This window comes from Chelon labrosus (assembly GCF_963514085.1).
Source record: "Chelon labrosus genome assembly, chromosome: 4".
NCBI classification, from domain to species: domain Eukaryota; kingdom Metazoa; phylum Chordata; class Actinopteri; order Mugiliformes; family Mugilidae; genus Chelon; species Chelon labrosus.
This window is the reverse complement of record NC_140340.1, coordinates 24,856,954-24,874,990: the sequence shown is the minus strand read 5'-3', so window position 1 is coordinate 24,874,990 and position 18,037 is coordinate 24,856,954. Positions and strand designations below refer to the sequence as shown.

Here is an 18,037-nt window from a genome sequence, read left to right as displayed (position 1 = left end):
GAGAATACTTGTTTAAAGATGATTTTCTCTGTGGAGGGATCCACCTTTCACAAGCACTTTGGGAAATGAAAACAAAGGCAGCGTAATGCAACATTTCTGGACTTCACACTGTAAGTGAATGATATAAAATAATTTCTGTACGTAAGTATGAAGAATAACACTGTTAAGTTGCCTTCCAGCGGGGATTACAATTTACCACTTGCTGTATTACAGAGATTAGAGAGTACATAAAACGTGTGAAATGCTCTTGTGTGGAAGAGGATTTCTTGCAGCAGAAGCAGGGATGAATGTCAGGGAATAACACTCACTGGAGAGATGGCGACGGTAATTAAGCTGCTGTGCTGACAGTCATTCTGCCTTGTGTTCACTTTCACCTCAGCATTACTGTCTATTAGTTTGCAAGCCCTGCAGGGCAAGACAGGACCTGTGCCACACTTTACTGTGACGTCTGCTCATAATTGGAAATTATTTATTACCTTTGTCAATGGCACATCCTTGTCTCATTTGGTACCCAACATGTACGGCATGTTTTTGGAAAAAAGTAATAATAATAATAATAATCCTAGATGTATTGTAAATGTCCTCTTTCTCAGTCTGAACCTTTCTTCTGTAGTTCTGCACTGCTGTGCTTTTGTTACTGAACGGCATCTGTAATTCAAGCTGTACCCGGCCTAGAGTTACAGTGCAAGCTTTGCAGAAAGAGCTGGAGTATGTATACCTCTGTTCCAGGTTAGCTACTTAAATTTCCCTTGACCTCACCCTAACAGTAAATCCAAAGAGCTGCTCATTTACCCCTGCCCCCTCTGCTTTTACTGCAGGGATGGAGTAGAGGATAAGTCTCCTTATAGAAAACCCACATCCAAGCCAGTTGCTGGCTGGCTTGGATGAGGCAGCAGTGGTGTCCACACATTTTTCAGTCTCTTATCTGCTGGATCAGACCGCTGCTGGAGGGAGGGAGGGCCTCATCTGTCCCCATCTTCTTTATCAACATCAGCAGGTGGGGATGAGGGGACGCAGAGCACAGGTGGTACGCTTGTTGATTCAAAGTGCTGGGTGCAAGCCAAGCCAGACCTCCGCCCCCCCCCCTCCCTTCGATCTTGTAACTGCACAAATTCCTTCACATCAGCTCGATATTTTCTTTTTCAGTTTATCTGAAGTTTGTCGTTTCATTTCCTCCATCTACATAAGACTAACTGTATCCACTCTGAGACGTGTGTGAGACAGACGTAGGAAGCAAAGAAAGACAATGTTTCAAATCCCTGTTTGTCACTGATACAAATAAATTGAAGCATGTTAGCGTTTAGCTACAGTGTCTCACAAAAGCCTGTGCGCCACATGAACAATTTCATCCTCGGCTTGCTTTATGGTCTAGGCTAGGGAACACCCAAGAAAGGGACATGCTTTAGTGGCTGTTGTTGAGACAGAGGAAATGGCAGATACCGTGCCCTGGTGGTTAGAGGATCCTCCCCCTCAGGCTGTGTTTCTGTGAGAAGCAGTTAAATCCAGGCAGAGATGATTCACAAAGACCTGATCTTGAAACACTGGAATTGTACTTAAAGAGGCTGGGTCCCTGGAGAGCGTGTGTTTGTGACACAGTGCAAGTCGTGACATTTAATATATATTGAACTGTTGAAAATATTGGGAAGGGAGTAATTGTCGGCTCTGTTTTGACTTATTCGTTGCTGGATTGAAGTTTAATTATAACTGCCTGAACAGGTTAAAGGTACGCTGACTGGTAAAGCCTCACACATCACATTGGTTGTTTTGATGAGAAGAGAATGACTTTATGTAAATGCTGCTGAAAAAGGTCGTTCGATTTCAGCGGCGCCACCAGCTGAGCTGCTGATGGCTAAGGGGGGGGCCCTTCCCGTGGTTGCCAAGGACACCGCCGACCTCCACAGCGAGCACTCACAAAGGGAAGGCGCCATAGGACCACCTCTGTGTTTCTCTCGGAGATTGAATTGTCAGTAATCAGTCATAGTGACAGTCAAGTTGACTACGTTGATAACTCTCTTTGCAGAGGACTTGTTCTTGTGAGGCAACAGGCCTTTTAGCACTGATTCATACTCTGAAACACGCCGAGACACGATTTGATTCAAAGCCCATTGTGTATTCACAGGCAGAGGTCTTGACTGTCTCTGGCACTGGGGCTTTCATGTCTCTTGTTAATGTTTTATGGAAGCAGTATCTCATGTTTCCACCCAGCTTGTTGTTGAAGCGGTGCCGTAAGTGAATGTATGTGCGTGTTTCTGTACAAGTCAATGACCGGGCTACGCAGATGGTCTCGCTGCTGCCCCCACAGCTGCCTTCGGCCCGTCTGAGCGCACTCCACAGATCAGCAGGACTCTGCTGTTCTGGAATCTCTGCCCGGGACCCAGGACACACACACTTTGTCCGTCTGTGCTCTCGGCAGAGGAAATCCCCACAGACTGAGCTGCAGCTAGCCTAGCGTAGCGGAGTATGGGCAGGTACTCTATTAGCAGTACTGAGTGCAGGGGCGACAGGACAGGCCATTCAGTCTTATTTATAGCCGGATAGCAGGAGGAGCTCAGTCAGACTCGCACCTCTCCCTGACCTATCGCAGCGGATTTATCAAGACTCGTCTGTGTCTCGGCACCCCCTCCTTAGTAGCGATGATATATTTTTTCCTCCTAACCCGTCCTCCCACCATGTCTTGCTTTGTGTGAGACCTGTCTATTCCCGCGTGTATTGATTTATTGATGATGTGAGTCGTGCAGCATCAGCTATCTATATCACCATCTATGATGCCATTCTCTTATTAAGTGTGTTTATCATTTCTTGAAAGGACCAGCAGGGTCAGCGCCTCGCAGTGACTTGTAGTGTCGTAGGAAAGATGAAAAACATCCTTCATTTACGTGTCCTATTAGCCACACTAAGAGCCTGCGATATTGAGCCACTAGTCTCTTGCTGGATGGATGATGTGATTTACAATCCACATGACAAAAAAAGAGTTTAATCTACCTCTAAGCGCTTAATATTTGCTCTCATGCTTGCTCATTCCTGATCTCTCTATGACTAATTATAGAGGAACAGCGAGGATTCCTGCACACCTACACAGGTCAGCTATATTAGTCCTCAGCTCCGGATGAAATTGGTTGGAGCTATGTGGAGAATTACATGGAGTTACCACGTACAAGTTCTTAAGGTGTAAGCTGTCTCCTCATTGAAGGTACAAGGTGGTACAAATCCACAGTTCCAGTTGTCTGAGAAGAAATTTAACCAAGCGAAATAAGTGGAAGTATCTGTGAGGGTTGACTGTTACTATTGATGTTACTCAGAGGTCCCCAACCGTTGGTTGAGTGATCACAGAGCACAGTTTCCTCGCATGAGCATATAAAAGTCTTATGACTCCACGATATCACTCTACTTCTTTACTAGCAACAAGATAGCCCCATTGATTGATGATAGGAGACAGTGATAGTCAAAGCGTGTATTCTCATATTCCTCAGTTTGGTCCTCGTCCATTACAAACCACTCCACCTCACAGAGATATGATGTTGGGAATGAAAGCAAGCTTTTCTTCATATAGAGCCTTGGCTTTGATCCAGAATCCCTGCATTATTATGTCGAACATACTCTTCAGTTCATTGTCATTTGGGACATATAAACAAATGAGCGAGGGATGTATCGTTTGTCCTTTGCGTTGGATCATCTGCCGTTTGAAGTAAATTCTGTCAAGGCCTGTCGACAGGTAATCCAGGTGACTACAAGAAAGATAGATAGATAGATAGATAGGTTTTATTTGTCACATGCACAGTTATACATAGTACAATGCACAGTGAAATGTATTGTTGTACCTGCAGCCAGTAGTAAAAAAAAATAGAAGTACTACAGTAAACAGTAGTTTGCACACAAGGTAAGCAATATAAGTGTAATGTACACCGATAGAGAAATAAAATAAAATAAAAATAAAATATAGACTGAATAAAAATATAGACTGGTAAACTTAGAGGGGGGGGGTAGTTGTATATGTACATACGTTTACAGTATTTAGCAGCTACATGAATAAAGTGCAGTGATATTTAAATCCAGTTAGAGCTAGAGCTAGATGATCCACCCTTAAGCTCCACTCAACACACATGCATTTCCAGTTTGGGTTTGAATTATGGCTGCGAGAAACAGTTGTTGTTTTTTTCAGTCCATTAATCTGTCGATTTTTAATTTTTTTTGTATCGACACTTTTCTAAGTAGTTGAATATTAATCTTTTGGTTAACTACTCAAATACGTATAACAGAGCTTTTCTTTGTACATTCTATTCAAACACAACGCCATATTTGAGCACGATATCTATGAGTGAAAAAGTCATTTGATTAAAACCACAGCAAAAGGTTGCTTCCATCCACTTAGAGCGTGAAGTTGATTGAAATTCATGTTGTTTAGATTTATAGGTTTACATGTGCAGACTCAATCTGCTTACAACTTGTGAATGCTCTGGAAAACGGCACTGCCACGCCAGGGATTAGTATCGTGATTAGTATCTGCTCTTGAGTCTCTTCTTATGAATACAGCGACAGATTGATTTCAGTGAGCGAGTTGAAGATGTCAAGTATGTGAGTTTTACCATTAACTCCTCTTAGTGTGACATTTTCTGTGACATTTTCTAGACACAGGTCTCCCCCATCACGTCATACTACCTTTAGATTACCTGTAATGTTGTACGTCTATTATTACATTTTTTTTTTTGCAGGACCATATCATCTTCATCTAAAAAAATAGCCTGGTACTGGTCTGTGGCACACTCAACAATGACCTGTACTAGCCATTTCAATATAGGACTATAACAGATTATGAATGTGGTTTTATTTGGAGTCTGTGGTTCTAGTCATGGAGATGCAGTCAAAACACACTGACCTATAAGACACTCAAAAGTTATAGCAGCATAGTGCAGGGACTGCTTCTTTATTTATACATGAAGACCAAAATAGATCCCTGGCTAACTTTGTGAGGCTGTATGGTACAATGTACTGAGGAGGGAGGGACACGGGAGGGCTGACTCACATCCCAGCTGCCCTCACACTAACACCCCAATTCATAACTGCTGCATGCCCTTTCCTTACCGCCGTAATGGATAAATCAAGTTTCCGGTTTGCCGTTCCGAAACATCACCTCACCAGTGGAAAATATGGCTGTTGGTCTCTGGGTCTGTATTAGTGCCGTAAATCTCGGCGTGCCGCCAGAAGTTATGACGAATAGTTTTCCAAACCATGGCGCTCTATTTATGGAGCCCCTTCACGCTTCTTCATGTGAAGCATGCTGATGATGCCAATAGATATGTGTGGTTATAAATCAATACAGCCAGATGCGGCTCCTTAATCTCATAAGACCATTAGCAGATAAAGTGGCCCCACAAGGAATAATGTAATTCTTTAAAAGCCCTTAGAGAGTAACAAGAGGGGTCTTGCACTCAGTGGCCCTGCAGGATTAGTGTATGAATGTATCTACAGTATGTGTTACCGTGGGTGAGGCTGTGTCTGTGTGTGCCAGTTTACATGGATTCATGAGTGCATCGGAGTCTGTCCTCGTTATGTGTATAGAGGTCAGGGTTTGAGTGAGTAGCAGAGGGCCCCCTTTTTTGGCAGACGTATCAGTGCAGGGGATGCTACGTGCCAGTGAGTATCTTTGCTGATGAGCCAAGCTTTTCCTCACACACACACACACACAGACACGTTTGAGTGATCGACGATCAGTGTAGGATTTCCTTTCTGAAAATATGCAGTTACATCGGTCAGTAAATAAATGTTCTGAAGAGACAAGGAAGTGCACATTGAAGGTGATTATCACAAGTCAGAGGACAAGCTCATGAGTTTTCCCCCGTGCACTATTTCTGTTGGCTGTGCTCCTCTTAAACCTTCACAGCAGCACTTGTTATAGTATGTGTGTGTGATGTCCCATGTTCTGTCCAAGTGCAACCACTGCAACATTTTTATCGCTTGCATTTTGAGTAATGACTGGCCAGAGGCTCCAGATATTAAATGCATTAATGACTGAGTCATTCTGCCTTCAGGTTTGCTTTTGCAGAGAGGCCTGAGTCAATTATAGTAATGCAGGTTTTAGCATTTATTAGATCCTTTTAAATCTTAAAAGATCAAACAAGGAGGTCGATATTGTACTGGTTTGTCTCATGTAGACTTTGTTGATCTACTGTTTCCATTTAGTATTTGTTATTAGTGTATCTGTATCAGTATGGATACATCCACGTGAACTTCTTCGCCTTAACTTATTGTTTTAGTGTTTATTGTTTAGTTTTGAAACCAAAGGTGGATTTTGCTTCACATTTTCATTTTGCATGTTGGATAAGAATAGACCGCTTGAATCCCAAGAAAGACATCAAAGAGATGTGTCATCATTAGTTTTTTTGCTACGTTGTTATGAGAACAAAAAGCCGTTCTGTCGGCTTGTATCAAGAGAACCATATAAGCTGTAAGGAGAGTGATGGGGCCTCGGGAGAGCAAGCTGTCATTTAATTAAGTAGACGTGAAGCATGGGGAGCTGTGTGTGCGTGAGTGCGTGCGCCCTGGATGTGTGCTGGTCCCTGTGCTCGTTCATCTGTGTGCGTTTGCTGACAGTATCAGCAGGGGATGCTCGGTGCTATAGGTTCCACGTTGGAGAACAAAAGACCAAGCTCAAGATCAGATTTCTTCCCGGCTCTTATCCCTTGCCTCTGAAATTATATAGAACAGAACAAAATTCAATTTTTCTTTGTATCATTCATGTTGTGATTGACCTAACGTAGGGGGAGGAGGTGGGGGGCTGAAATGCCAAACAAATGGATTTTCCTCATCTAATTCTCTTACCAAACAGCCCAGGTTAGAGCAATAATCTGGATCTGAGCCTTGTCACAGTCCATTAGCTTTACTCGCTACGGATTGCCTCCTCTGCAGAAGGAGAACTGTAAACACTGGCTTGGCCTGGTTGCGAAAAGTTGGGGGGATAAAGAAATTTCTAGTGACATGACCCTGGAAAAGTCTCCCAGTGTTAATGGGACGGCACCGGCACACTGGTGACCGTCCGGATACAAGCTGTTGAAGTTGTAGCCCTGACAGTGAAACAGAGGAACAGTCAGTCATCTGTCTGAATGGAGACTAGTATCTCTGGAATTTGTGCTGGCCTGTTTTCTATTGTAATGTGATGAAGTTTCATGAAGTGCTGACTGAGGACAGACATGCTTGTGTTCTCCTGTGATTGAGCCGTCATCAGAGTAATTTGGCTCACAGAATAAACAGACAGACAGATGACATCACTTCATCTCACCGGAAATGAGTTGGTAATTGGGAATATCTGTGCTCCATAGACATAGCCTATTAAGGTGTATTCATTTAGAGATTTCGAAGGCTTCGTTGAACGACATCCTGTGCTCTAAGGGAAGTGTTGTAGAATCAAAGCTCACATTTCAGAGCTGTCTTTAAGCGCAGTGTGGTGGCTGCAGATTTCAGCATCATTGATATTTCCTGACTAAAAAACAACTACCTGGTTAATTAAAAAAATTTCAAAAAGGGGGGGCAGGTGATGCCTAGACAGACAGCTAGCAACCTGTGAGCTAGCAACCAAAACTGTTTATGTACCCGGCTGTAAACATGTTTATTTCAGCTGTTAAGTTGGGCATTTTAACATGGAGGTCTATGGGGACTGATGCATGCACTTTGAGCCATTTGAGGAACTGCAATTTTTGGCACTTCCCTGCTGAAACATTTTTTAACCTGGTCTCATAGGAAATTTTTTTTATTTTTCTCTTTTCTTTGGTTGCTAAAATAGCTTTTGTTGTGTGTGTTAAACCCTATAAATATCAAAAGAGTTTTTTGCAAGTTGAAAGTTGTTGCCAGTTGATTTTGGCTTCGTGTACATCCAGAAAATCTAAACCTTAATCTAAATTAGTGCAGTTTTTGGACTGTTTTCAAGCTAGAAATCCTCTTGCAAACCACAACAAACAAACTTCAAGTATGAGCTTGATCAGCATTAAGGGATGGTCTGAGTTTAAAGTAAATATAATTAATAAACCATAAGGATTCTAAATAAATAATCCAAACAACAAAAACACACATTTAAAAGGATCAAGATGTTCTTACTGTTGAACTTGTAGCGGACTGTGAGGCTGCTTGTGTCCCGGTTTATAGCTCAATAAAAGCAAGTCCAAGACAGTGCACTAGAACAAATGTGTATTTTTCTGCATCAAAATCAAGTTTTCAACTCTCTGCCACAACACCACTATTTTTGCTGTAACCCTTTTCTCATCGAAAGAGACAGCAGTGTGTGGACAAGAATAGCTCTGTGGCATTATGCCTGGTGGTCATAGTCAGGGTCCTCCAGGGACCCTGATTCGGGTTAATATGAGGCCATCGTGGTCATATTCACCTTGGTCAACCTAAAGCCAGAGGTTAGGGTCAATGTGCAGCCATGACGGGAATGATGATGACAGCGGGTAAATGTGAAGTCATGGTTGCCATGGTGATATGAAGGAAAGAGGACTAATTGAAGGGACTAAAAGGAGGGTCAGCATCACAGCTGGGCTCTCTGTCGTCCATCATGAAGACGGCTCAGGCTTCTTCATGGCCCAAGGTGAGATGAAGATGAATATACAAAGACGGGAGGAGAGAGAGAGAGTCCATATAGAGGAGGGAGATGTGGGAGAGAGTGAGGGAATCGGAGAGGAAAAGTGGTAGGAGGAATAAAGGATGTGTTCATCAATCACTCAAGGCGCCTGCTGACATGGCAGCTACAGGACTACTTTTGTTGGCAGAGACAAGATCTATCTAAAGTAGGTGTTTTGGCAACTCTATACATACCGTATGTACCTCAGTGTTGAGGTAACGGCTCGTCCTCTGCTTACAGATTTAGTCATAGGATGGTGTGTGTGTGCAGCAGTGCTCGTCAGCAGTAGAGAGACACAGAGGGAAGCTCAGTAAGTTATCCATCTATTAAACTGACAGATTTCAGCATGTCTTTGCAATCCTTTCGATGAAATCGTTGTGTCAGAACTGAAAGCCTCCAGGTCTCCCAGAGGAAGTGCTGCCGCTCAGCTGTAGGGACAGCTGACCCTTTTGACGTACAAGGAGCTTCGTGTGATTTTCTTCTGAGACAATTTGTTTCTTCTGTTGTTTGTTAATTGAGCACAGCCCTCCTCCCTCTCTGCGTGGAATGATATTTAGCGCTGAAAAGAGACTCCCCTGGTGGCAACATGCCATGCTTGGAAATGGACCTGAAGAACATGAGGGAAATCGTGTGTGAAAGCGACGTCATTTTGTGCTGCTCATGCTGATGGCGGGAGAACTGAGTAAAAGAGAATCTGGTGTCAGGGAGACCATTAGTGGATCTCAATCTATAGCATCGGCTCTCTCAATCCTCCCCCCAGCCTCTTCCACATTCATGGTATGCTGCGAATGTGGGACAAACCACGCATGCTGCACAGATTGCTAATGGAATTCCCCTGCTGTCATCTGGGAGCACTTTCCTTTGCTGTCATGTCTGTAGGCTGTATGTATGTCACATTTGAGTCCCTGGGATTGTCACGGACAAATGGAATTGAATAAAAGTGAAGCTCAAAGCATGAGTTTCAGTAGCAGTCAATTCTACCACTATTGTCTCCTTGCCTCACATCTGTCCCATGGGTCTATCCCAGCTTAGAATAAACATCAGCAACCAGCTTTGTCTCTATGGCAACAGCTGTGCATGCTGAACAGTGGAGCAGGCATGCAGTAGGCAGGGAAGTGTTGCAGTGAATGTGATCTGCCGGTCCTTCGGGTGATTTGATGGAAGGTTTAGAGGCTTTGAGATGAGCAGATCCCCGGGGGGCACATTTACCTTTCAGGTGGAAACCAGAGGACAGAGAGCACAATTAAAGAGGGTGGAGTAGTTACTTGCCCCGGGTAACACAGTATAATAGGTCAGTGGGCTTGGGCTTTGAGAGGCAGTCAGTCAGTCTGTCAGTGTAAGTCTACCCTGACCCCCATCTCCCTTAACCCCTCAGTCACCCGGCTATCCAGCAACAATTAAAACAAGCTGTACCTCCATCCCACTTTCTGAGGAAGTGTTGGATTGATCCGGCCAATACGCTCAATCTGTTCAAGCATGCAGAGTATTTGTTTTTCCTTTTTTCCCAGTTCAGCTGTCTAAATATTATTTAGTTCCACCCTTGAGCCGGATTTGTCAGCAGGGATTTTGCCGGGCATGTTTTCACTCCCCATTTCTGATCGCTGAGTATTTCCAACGTTGGATGTTTTAAAGTTTTTTTTATTCCTGGCCCGTTTTTTTTTTTTTAATGCAATTTGAGGATTGTGCTCAGTTTTATGAATCTGCTTCCCTGGTTGTTTCCAAGCAAGGTGCAATCTGTTTCCAGAGCAGGATGACCCCAAACCTGATTAATGCGTCAGCAGACAGATGTCTGTTTAGACCTCTGTCAGGCAAAGGATAAAACTACTGCTAACATAGACATGATGTGACGTCGTCATTGCTGGTGTCTTCCGCTGTAAGTTGGCCGCTGTACTCACCACTAACAATCCCTGAAGGTTATCAGATACTAGCAGCTCAAGGTCGTTCCTTGGGGGTTGTCTCTTGACAGTCAGGAAGCGACTCTCGGCTGCCTAGTCCTGCGGTTGGCTAATCCTCTGGCCAATTGCATTTGTCCTTACTTCCTGCCTGTTTCTTTTAATATCATGTGCTTTTGTTCTGATAGATGCTGTCCTTTTATGCAAAGGCTGTGTTTTGTGCGGCGCAGGCTGATTTGGCTTTGTCTTCCAGTTGTGAGCGATGACCTAGAAGAGGCAGAGGCTCCATCTGCTGTTATTTGCAACATGAGCCATGCTCTTGGGCACTGCCTGGTAATTCAATACTACTTCCTGTCCTCACCTTTTTCAAACAGGCAAGGCCGGAGTGGTACCGTTTCAGGGAAGGTGAGGGAGGGGGAGCGTTATTTTTTTGCGTCAGTGTTCTTGTTTTGTAATTATGTGCAGGGACGAACGGCTACCTTCAAGGAGAAAACAAATGAGGTGGGCTTTAGAGCTTCTTGTTAAACCAGGCCTGATCCATCTTGGTGCATGCACGCCTGTTTGGCTAGAAATGTGCCCTTTCCCCAAGATGTGAGAAAACCTCCTCTATTCCAGATCCTCAGCTCTTATATGATCAAATACTGTGAGTATCACAGTGTACAGAGTCCAGAAACAAGGCATCTGAGATAGAGACAGAGATACCTTCAATGCAATACTACTATAAATGAGTCACCTTGGATCGTGGGAATTTGACAGGGGTTTTCTGTATTTTTTTTTGTTTTGTTTTTTTCACGTCAATGATGAAAATGATCATTAGAATCAGTCAGACACACCCTGACAAATGAGTCTAAAGTGAATTCAGACATCATCTGTCAGTCATGATTTTATTAATTTGTATTTAAAGCAAATTGAAAGATGATCATATTTTCTACTGATGTCTTCTCGCTGTTTTTATTGGTGGACACAGAGCTTTTATGCTGTACACTTTCGCTCACATGTCTCCTGCTGTTTATTATTTCTGAGTATTTTCTTTTTTCTTGTTGGACAGATTTGTTCAGAGTGACCAGACAGGAAGATGGATGAGCTGCAGGATGTACAGCTGACTGAGATCAAGCCTCTGCTGACCAATAAGGTGAGATGTGGCGAGAACCAGACAATGACAAGCTGCTACGGTGACAAACATACTGCACTTGTACACATCTGTTCACTTTGTGTATGGTTATACAGAAGTGGTGTGTGCTCTGTAAGTGAATAGTGCACCCACTGTGGTACTCCTGAGCAAATACATACGCTAGGCATGCATACTGTGCAGTCTTGTTCATCATAGTGAATTATTCATGTCTGCACAACTGACGAGAGGAAAAAGAAAAGAAGGGAAAAAAATTTAGGGAGCAAGTGGATAGGAAAGGAAGAGATTGGAGATGGGATGAGAGAGGGAGGAAGAGAGGTGGGTTTATAACATCGTAAGAGAGTCAGAGAAAACCGTTGAGCAAGAACAAAGAGATCAAAGCAGGAAGAGAGCTGTCTATTTTATTTTTGGGAGCATGAAAGGTTCTCGCAAGTGAGCAACAGCAAAAGCAGAGGGAATTACGGAAGCAAAAACACCTGAGTGGCAGATCAAAGCTCTTCACAGGAAGATAGCTCTTCCTGTCCTTCTCTGGCCTCATCCTCTTCTCAGGTTCTTCTCAACGGCTGATTAACTGATTAGAAAGAGAGTGTGTCTGGGGATGGAAAGGGGTTATTTTATTCTTTCTCCAGGCACAGACTGTCAGGGGGTACAGAGCCTCAGAGGAGGGCGAGTGGTAGATGTAACAGGTCTGAGTGGGCTGCATCACCTCAGTGGTGGGTCTGAAGAACAAGTGTTTCTCCTCATCACTTTCTGACACTTAGGGTAAATGTCTTGTATGAGGGGACAGCGTGGGTGATGTGAGTGATGGAGGCTGGCACTGACCTCTCACTCCACCTAGTGGCCAGCTCATTATAAAGATAAACAGGAGTCAGACTGAGAGGATGATATAACACATCCTGTAACAAGATCCTTGTTTTCATTTTGATCCTATGTAAAAGTGATGAAAACCGTTCCTTTAAAAGGCCGACCAAACAGGTCTAATCAACAAAGGTTAGGAATGTTTGTGATTATAGGTGGCTTTCAATCTTAGCAGGACATATGCGGTGATCAGCTGCAACATTAAAACTACCTGATTTTTTTTCTGTAGTCTGTAGGACTTAGATGATCAGACTGTGCCTCTCTTGCTGACACCACAGGGCACCTTCAGTGATCTTATATAGTCCATGACAAGGCTGGTCAGAGCTGTTACTGCAGTACACATGGCATCATGGCATCAGGCAGAGTTGGCATCTCACATCAGATTATGTAGAACAAGATGCTAATTTCTTAAGAAATGTAATTACTCACTAGCAATGCATTCATGTGATGATGGACTAATCAATTTTTTTTTTTTTCTGGACTGCAAAAACTCACGTAAACACCCCAAAGTCAGAACAACAACTCGGAAAGTGGTTCTAAATTTTGCTACACAACTTGCAGTTGTTGATGTCACATAGACAGAAACATGGCAGATGTAAATAATCTTAGTTCAAGTTCCTGGCAAAATTTACAGTTTTGTGATTTGCACACCAAACTTTTGAGCAAATACAGTTTTTTTTTGTAATTAACTTGAATCTGTCCAATGTCAAAACTTTGGAGCAGCAAAAGTGCAAGATCTTGTTTTTAGCAGACATGTTGCATTCACATTCAATCGTAAAAGCACATGAACAAACCAAATACAGAACAACTATTTCCCAACTTGGGAAACGACACCATCCAAAGAATCTCACAACCAACACAAGCACTTTCACTATCTTCATCCTAAGTTCACATTTCAGAATTTGAGAACTGCATTGTAGTGACATGGTGGAGAAGTATAGTCCTTGCAAATAGGATTCTTCTTACTAGTTGTATTTCTGTGCAGCAGAAATCATAACAATGAAAGGGAAAGCTTTGTAGCTACCATCTGCCTCCAAACTCATGAGCACCCTGCTGCTCGGCACTATAACTGAATTCCAGTTTTCTTGTCTACTGCCCACTCTCATTTCTCTACCCATCTACTCTGTAGCTTCCCGCTGACTCAGTACCAACTTAGACAACAGACTAAAAATGCTGTATCATCAGTTATACTGTACGCAGCAAAGAGTTTAACTTTTATACTGTTAAACTTAAGTATTGATCGATTAAAGATGCATAGAAAGAGGGGGTGTCTGTCTGCTGACTGGACAGTCATAATCATTCCTAAAAGTCTTGCATGAACGCATTCATTCAGACATAAGGTGTGTATGTAACTAATGCATGTTGGCTTTTTTTTCTTTACTTTCAGAATGCACGCAACTTCCAGGACTTCGACTGCCAGGTGAGTAATACTTTCTGCTGCTGTTTTTGGCATCGTTAGAGAAGATGATCTTACTCTTGTGGATGGGGCTGAAGTACTGGGACTCTGTCTGGGACTTAGGCCCCTACTACTGAACCTGTCCACTTGATTCATTGTTTCTCAGTGGTAACCCTCAACTTAACCACACAACACATTCAGCTAAAATTATTTTTTTCTGGATAATCAGTGAGGACAAGATATGTTTTTCCCCGGCTTGTTCGTCAAATCCTTTTTCACTCTGACTGTGAAGGGAAGAGAAAAAAAATGACAGTTGAGTGACTAACCCTGTGTGGTGGACGAAAAGGCAGAGGTTATTTCAAAATCCTTTCGTAATTTTGAATACTATTTTGCTGCCTACACTCCACAAGTGAGCAAACACAGTGGCACTGAGTCTTGATAGAAGGTATTGGAGAAGAAGATTATGTTGAGTGTGATAGATAGATGTTCAACTAGTATGCATGCACCCTAAATTTGTGTGAACATGCTTGTTGATTATTATTACTGATATGGAAACCCAGTACATTCACATGAGCAGCCTGTGTAGTGGAGGTCATGCAGTTTGTGGGGAGCCAAGGTGGTGCAGTGATCAGCACTGGCAGCTCACACAGTGAAGAGGTTCAGGCTGGGACGTTGGCGACATGTTCAATATTGCTATCTGGGATAGGCTTGACATAATAAAGGGGGAAACGGCTTTGGATACATGGTTCAGGGGCTTGTTGGGTCTTGTGAGTGGGTCACCCTTGCAAATGTGTAAAATAACGTATTGCAGGACATTCCTAGAAGAAAACTTCCAAGATTATATTTATGGATTTGACACTGTAGAGTTATTCACAGGACATTTCAATTGCTCTCTGGTTCTTCTTCTTTCTGTGGTTTTGTGATGTATGCAGGTGGTCTTTTCAGAGTCAGATCTTGTTGAAGAGGTATCATATCTCAGGTTGTGTCTTAGTGAGGATGTAGTATTGCAGAGAATAAGCTTTTAGCAGTGACTATTTCAGCCATAGTCAGATCTTTTTATGTGATAATGTGAGAATCATTATCTTTCCTTAAAATAGGAGATAGGCCTAGAGTGGGCGATGGTCCAGATTCCTTTCTGTGATGTTTTTTTTTTTAATTGCCAGCCCTCTGTGCCTCTTGTATTGCTTTTCTTACAAGGACTCTTCTTCATGAGGAGTAGAGCAAAGGCTCTCTGCTGTGTTTTAATGTGCGTCATGGCTGCGAAGGGTTAAATCTTTCATCCCTCCCTCACTTTCTGCAGTCAGGCCTGCTTCCAGCATCCCACCAGAGCTAAAAATAGCTACTGCAGGCAGGAAGAGAGAGTAAGCATGTTAGCTGGAGCAGGCGTGCTACATGCTCTCCAGCATCCTTTTTAATTTGCACTATTATTAATACATTTGTACACTGCTGCACTTAATCAGTGGCTCATATTCACAGCGTTATATTTCTTCCCCCCTCACCTTTTTGGGATTCACTTCATGTCATGCAGTTGTAAGTTACAGAAAGAACTGTACCAGAATTTGTCTCAGTGGTATTGAGGCAGACTTAAGTGTATTTGACCTCATTTCCATGGCAGCCATTTTGACCTCACACAGTTTCATGGATTAGTTGACAGAAATCCTTAGGATTTTCCTTCTTTGGATGGTTTTCTTTAGAAATACCATCGTAACAGTGTGAAAACTTAATGGATCTGAATGGAGATTTAAGAGTCAAAGTAGCTCACAGTCTTTATGAATTATAACAGAAATGTGTTGGACAATCACTCAGTGAGTTTTTACTTTGGCGTTCATTACTGTTGGCTAGCTTACTATATGTTAAGTAGTTGGCTACAGTCTAGGAGCAATATTTAGTTGACCAGTAATATAAAAATGTTCAAAGGGAAATTTGAGTTTCAGATTTTCCTACTTTGTCTGGAAATGTTGCAAATTTGGAGTAAACTGGTCTGTGTGTGTTTTCATTGTCCCTGCCACACACAGATGAAAGGAGCCCACACTTTGTAAGGTTTCAGCAGCAGACTATTCATGACTACAGTCAATGTGGGAGGAGTCCTCACCGCTGCACCATCACTCTGAGCTGTGACATTCCTGCAGCTGGAGGACGAATCCAGCTGCTCTCGTCCTGCTGCTAAAGCTCCCACCACAGGCCTCAGCTGGTTACTGCAGCAGTCAGGCCAAAGCCGCGTTCACCTGCATAAGTAGAGCAGTGATGGCGGTGAGGCGGGGTCAGACAGTAGAACCTGAAGGGGCCCTGCTGCAGTCTTGTGTCTCCTATGATGTCCTGCTTACGTCACTGAGAGCCGCAGAGATGGAGGAAGGTCTGAGTCAGCCTTCTCGTACCCATGAGACCTGCTTTAGAACACAGTGTTACTTCATAGACATGGAAAGTGCTGAGTGATGCATTCCTACAAACATTGCTTTGGATGGTGTTGTGGATAATCTGACGTTTTCATCATTACTTGTTTTATTATTATTATTCAAAGAAGTGACTCTGAAGTGATGTCTTTTGCTTTTTGAATCCTCACTGACTCATTAAGTTCAGCAGAGGGCGCCATCAGCCTGTTCATGTTGTGGTTACAGCTACTGCTTCTATCTGATGTCTTTTCTGTCAACTCTTGTTGGATTGTCCTCATGGGAGGCTTAGACATCACGTAAAAGCTAGAATTATCCACATATGTGCTGTCAGCATCTTAAATTGGGCTAAAAGTGACGATGTCATGTCGCATTGTGGAGAGCTTAATACAAAATGTTTTCATGATTTTTTTGCATTTTAATATAAAGAAACGTGTTTAAGTAAAACTGTAAATACTATGAATGTTGACGTAAAACCAGGTCCTCACCATGTACAGATAGGACACCTCAGACTGCAGAGCCGTGCTGAGACATTCGTTGGTGCAGTGTATGACTCAAATAGACACCCGCTCTGTGGAGGAAATATCGTAAATGTGTCTGATCACACACGTCACTGCCATCATCTGATGTGCCCCAGAGCATGTAAACTGTAACATCAGAGTGTCGGTTAGTCACCAGTCTGCCTAGAGTGACTAGAGAAACAACATGTGTATGTAAATAAAATGTGTTTGGCGTGGACTAGTTTAGTGTTTAGTCCTTAGTCCTTTTCACATTTTGTACATGCACTACATGTGTGTCAGTGGCACCATCTGTAGGTTAGAAGAGGGACATTTTAGAGAAGTTTACAACCAAACCTGCTGCTACATTAGCCGAGACAATGACGCACCCCTCGTCCCTGTGAGCCCACCGACTCCATGCTGTCTGCATGTTCGTCACTGGCTGCACTGTCTCAGACAAAGGCGTGACACGCTGCTCTGCTAGTACTTGTGGAGATGACAGAGGAGAGTAGAAAAGGAGAAATCAATACACTATGTGGATCAAATGACTCAGCGAGAACTTTAGAGGACATTGATCCCGATGATGTACGGCCGTAATTGTTGACAAAAAAAAAGTAGCGTTTCGTTTTCTGGTAAGGACGGAACACGAGAAGGGTTATCTTGTCGATACTGAAATGAATAACAGGCATTTATGTGATTTAAATGAGGCAACATTTGCAGGAAATCTATCTCTGGTGTGTGTCACACTGCTGCAATGTAGCCTAGTTCAGCTGAATGACTCACTCTTGCATTTGGAAATGATTATGTTCATTCACACCGAGGTCTTTCTTGGATGTTAAAGTCATTCAGGTACTTCTCCTTCAGAAAGGTAGTGAATGTAGAGGCAGTATTGTTGAGGCTTGGTGAAGAGCAGCCATTTTGCTGATGCAGAAAACAGCCCAGGGTGAGCTGTCAGAGTCGGCCTCCTCTCCCCTCCTCATCAATAACAACGTGACGTCAGCAGCCTGCCCATTTTCCTGGACTGCCTCTGCATCCTTTGCACCCCATCACCCCTCTACCATGCAGCCGTCCTTCTCTTCCTCCCACTCTCCCCCTCTTCCTCCTCTGCATTCTCCGCTAGGCCCCACCCTCTCCCCCTACCCACCTGACCCTCCACAATCCAATTAGATGCGCCAGTGGCTGGATGCACGGACGCGCTGTGACTACCAAGCACAAACTGCAGTCTCACTCTCCTCCCCCTCTGTCTCTTTTCCTGCTCTATTTCCCACCT

The 18,037-nt window shown here is 43.3% G+C and overlaps 1 protein-coding gene across 1 annotated transcript in view; it reads left to right on the top strand.

Moving 5' to 3' along the window:
• The window catches only part of ndrg3a (ndrg family member 3a), a 31,039-nt gene that overhangs the window by 1,936 nt on the left and 11,066 nt on the right, over positions 1 to 18,037 (top strand). The window contains exons 2-3 of the mRNA XM_084543034.1: positions 11,549 to 11,632; positions 13,875 to 13,907. Of these exons, the coding sequence (XP_084399160.1) occupies positions 11,576 to 11,632; positions 13,875 to 13,907 (90 nt within the window). The 5' untranslated portion in view covers positions 11,549 to 11,575. The remainder of the gene's footprint in view (positions 1 to 11,548; positions 11,633 to 13,874; positions 13,908 to 18,037) is intronic.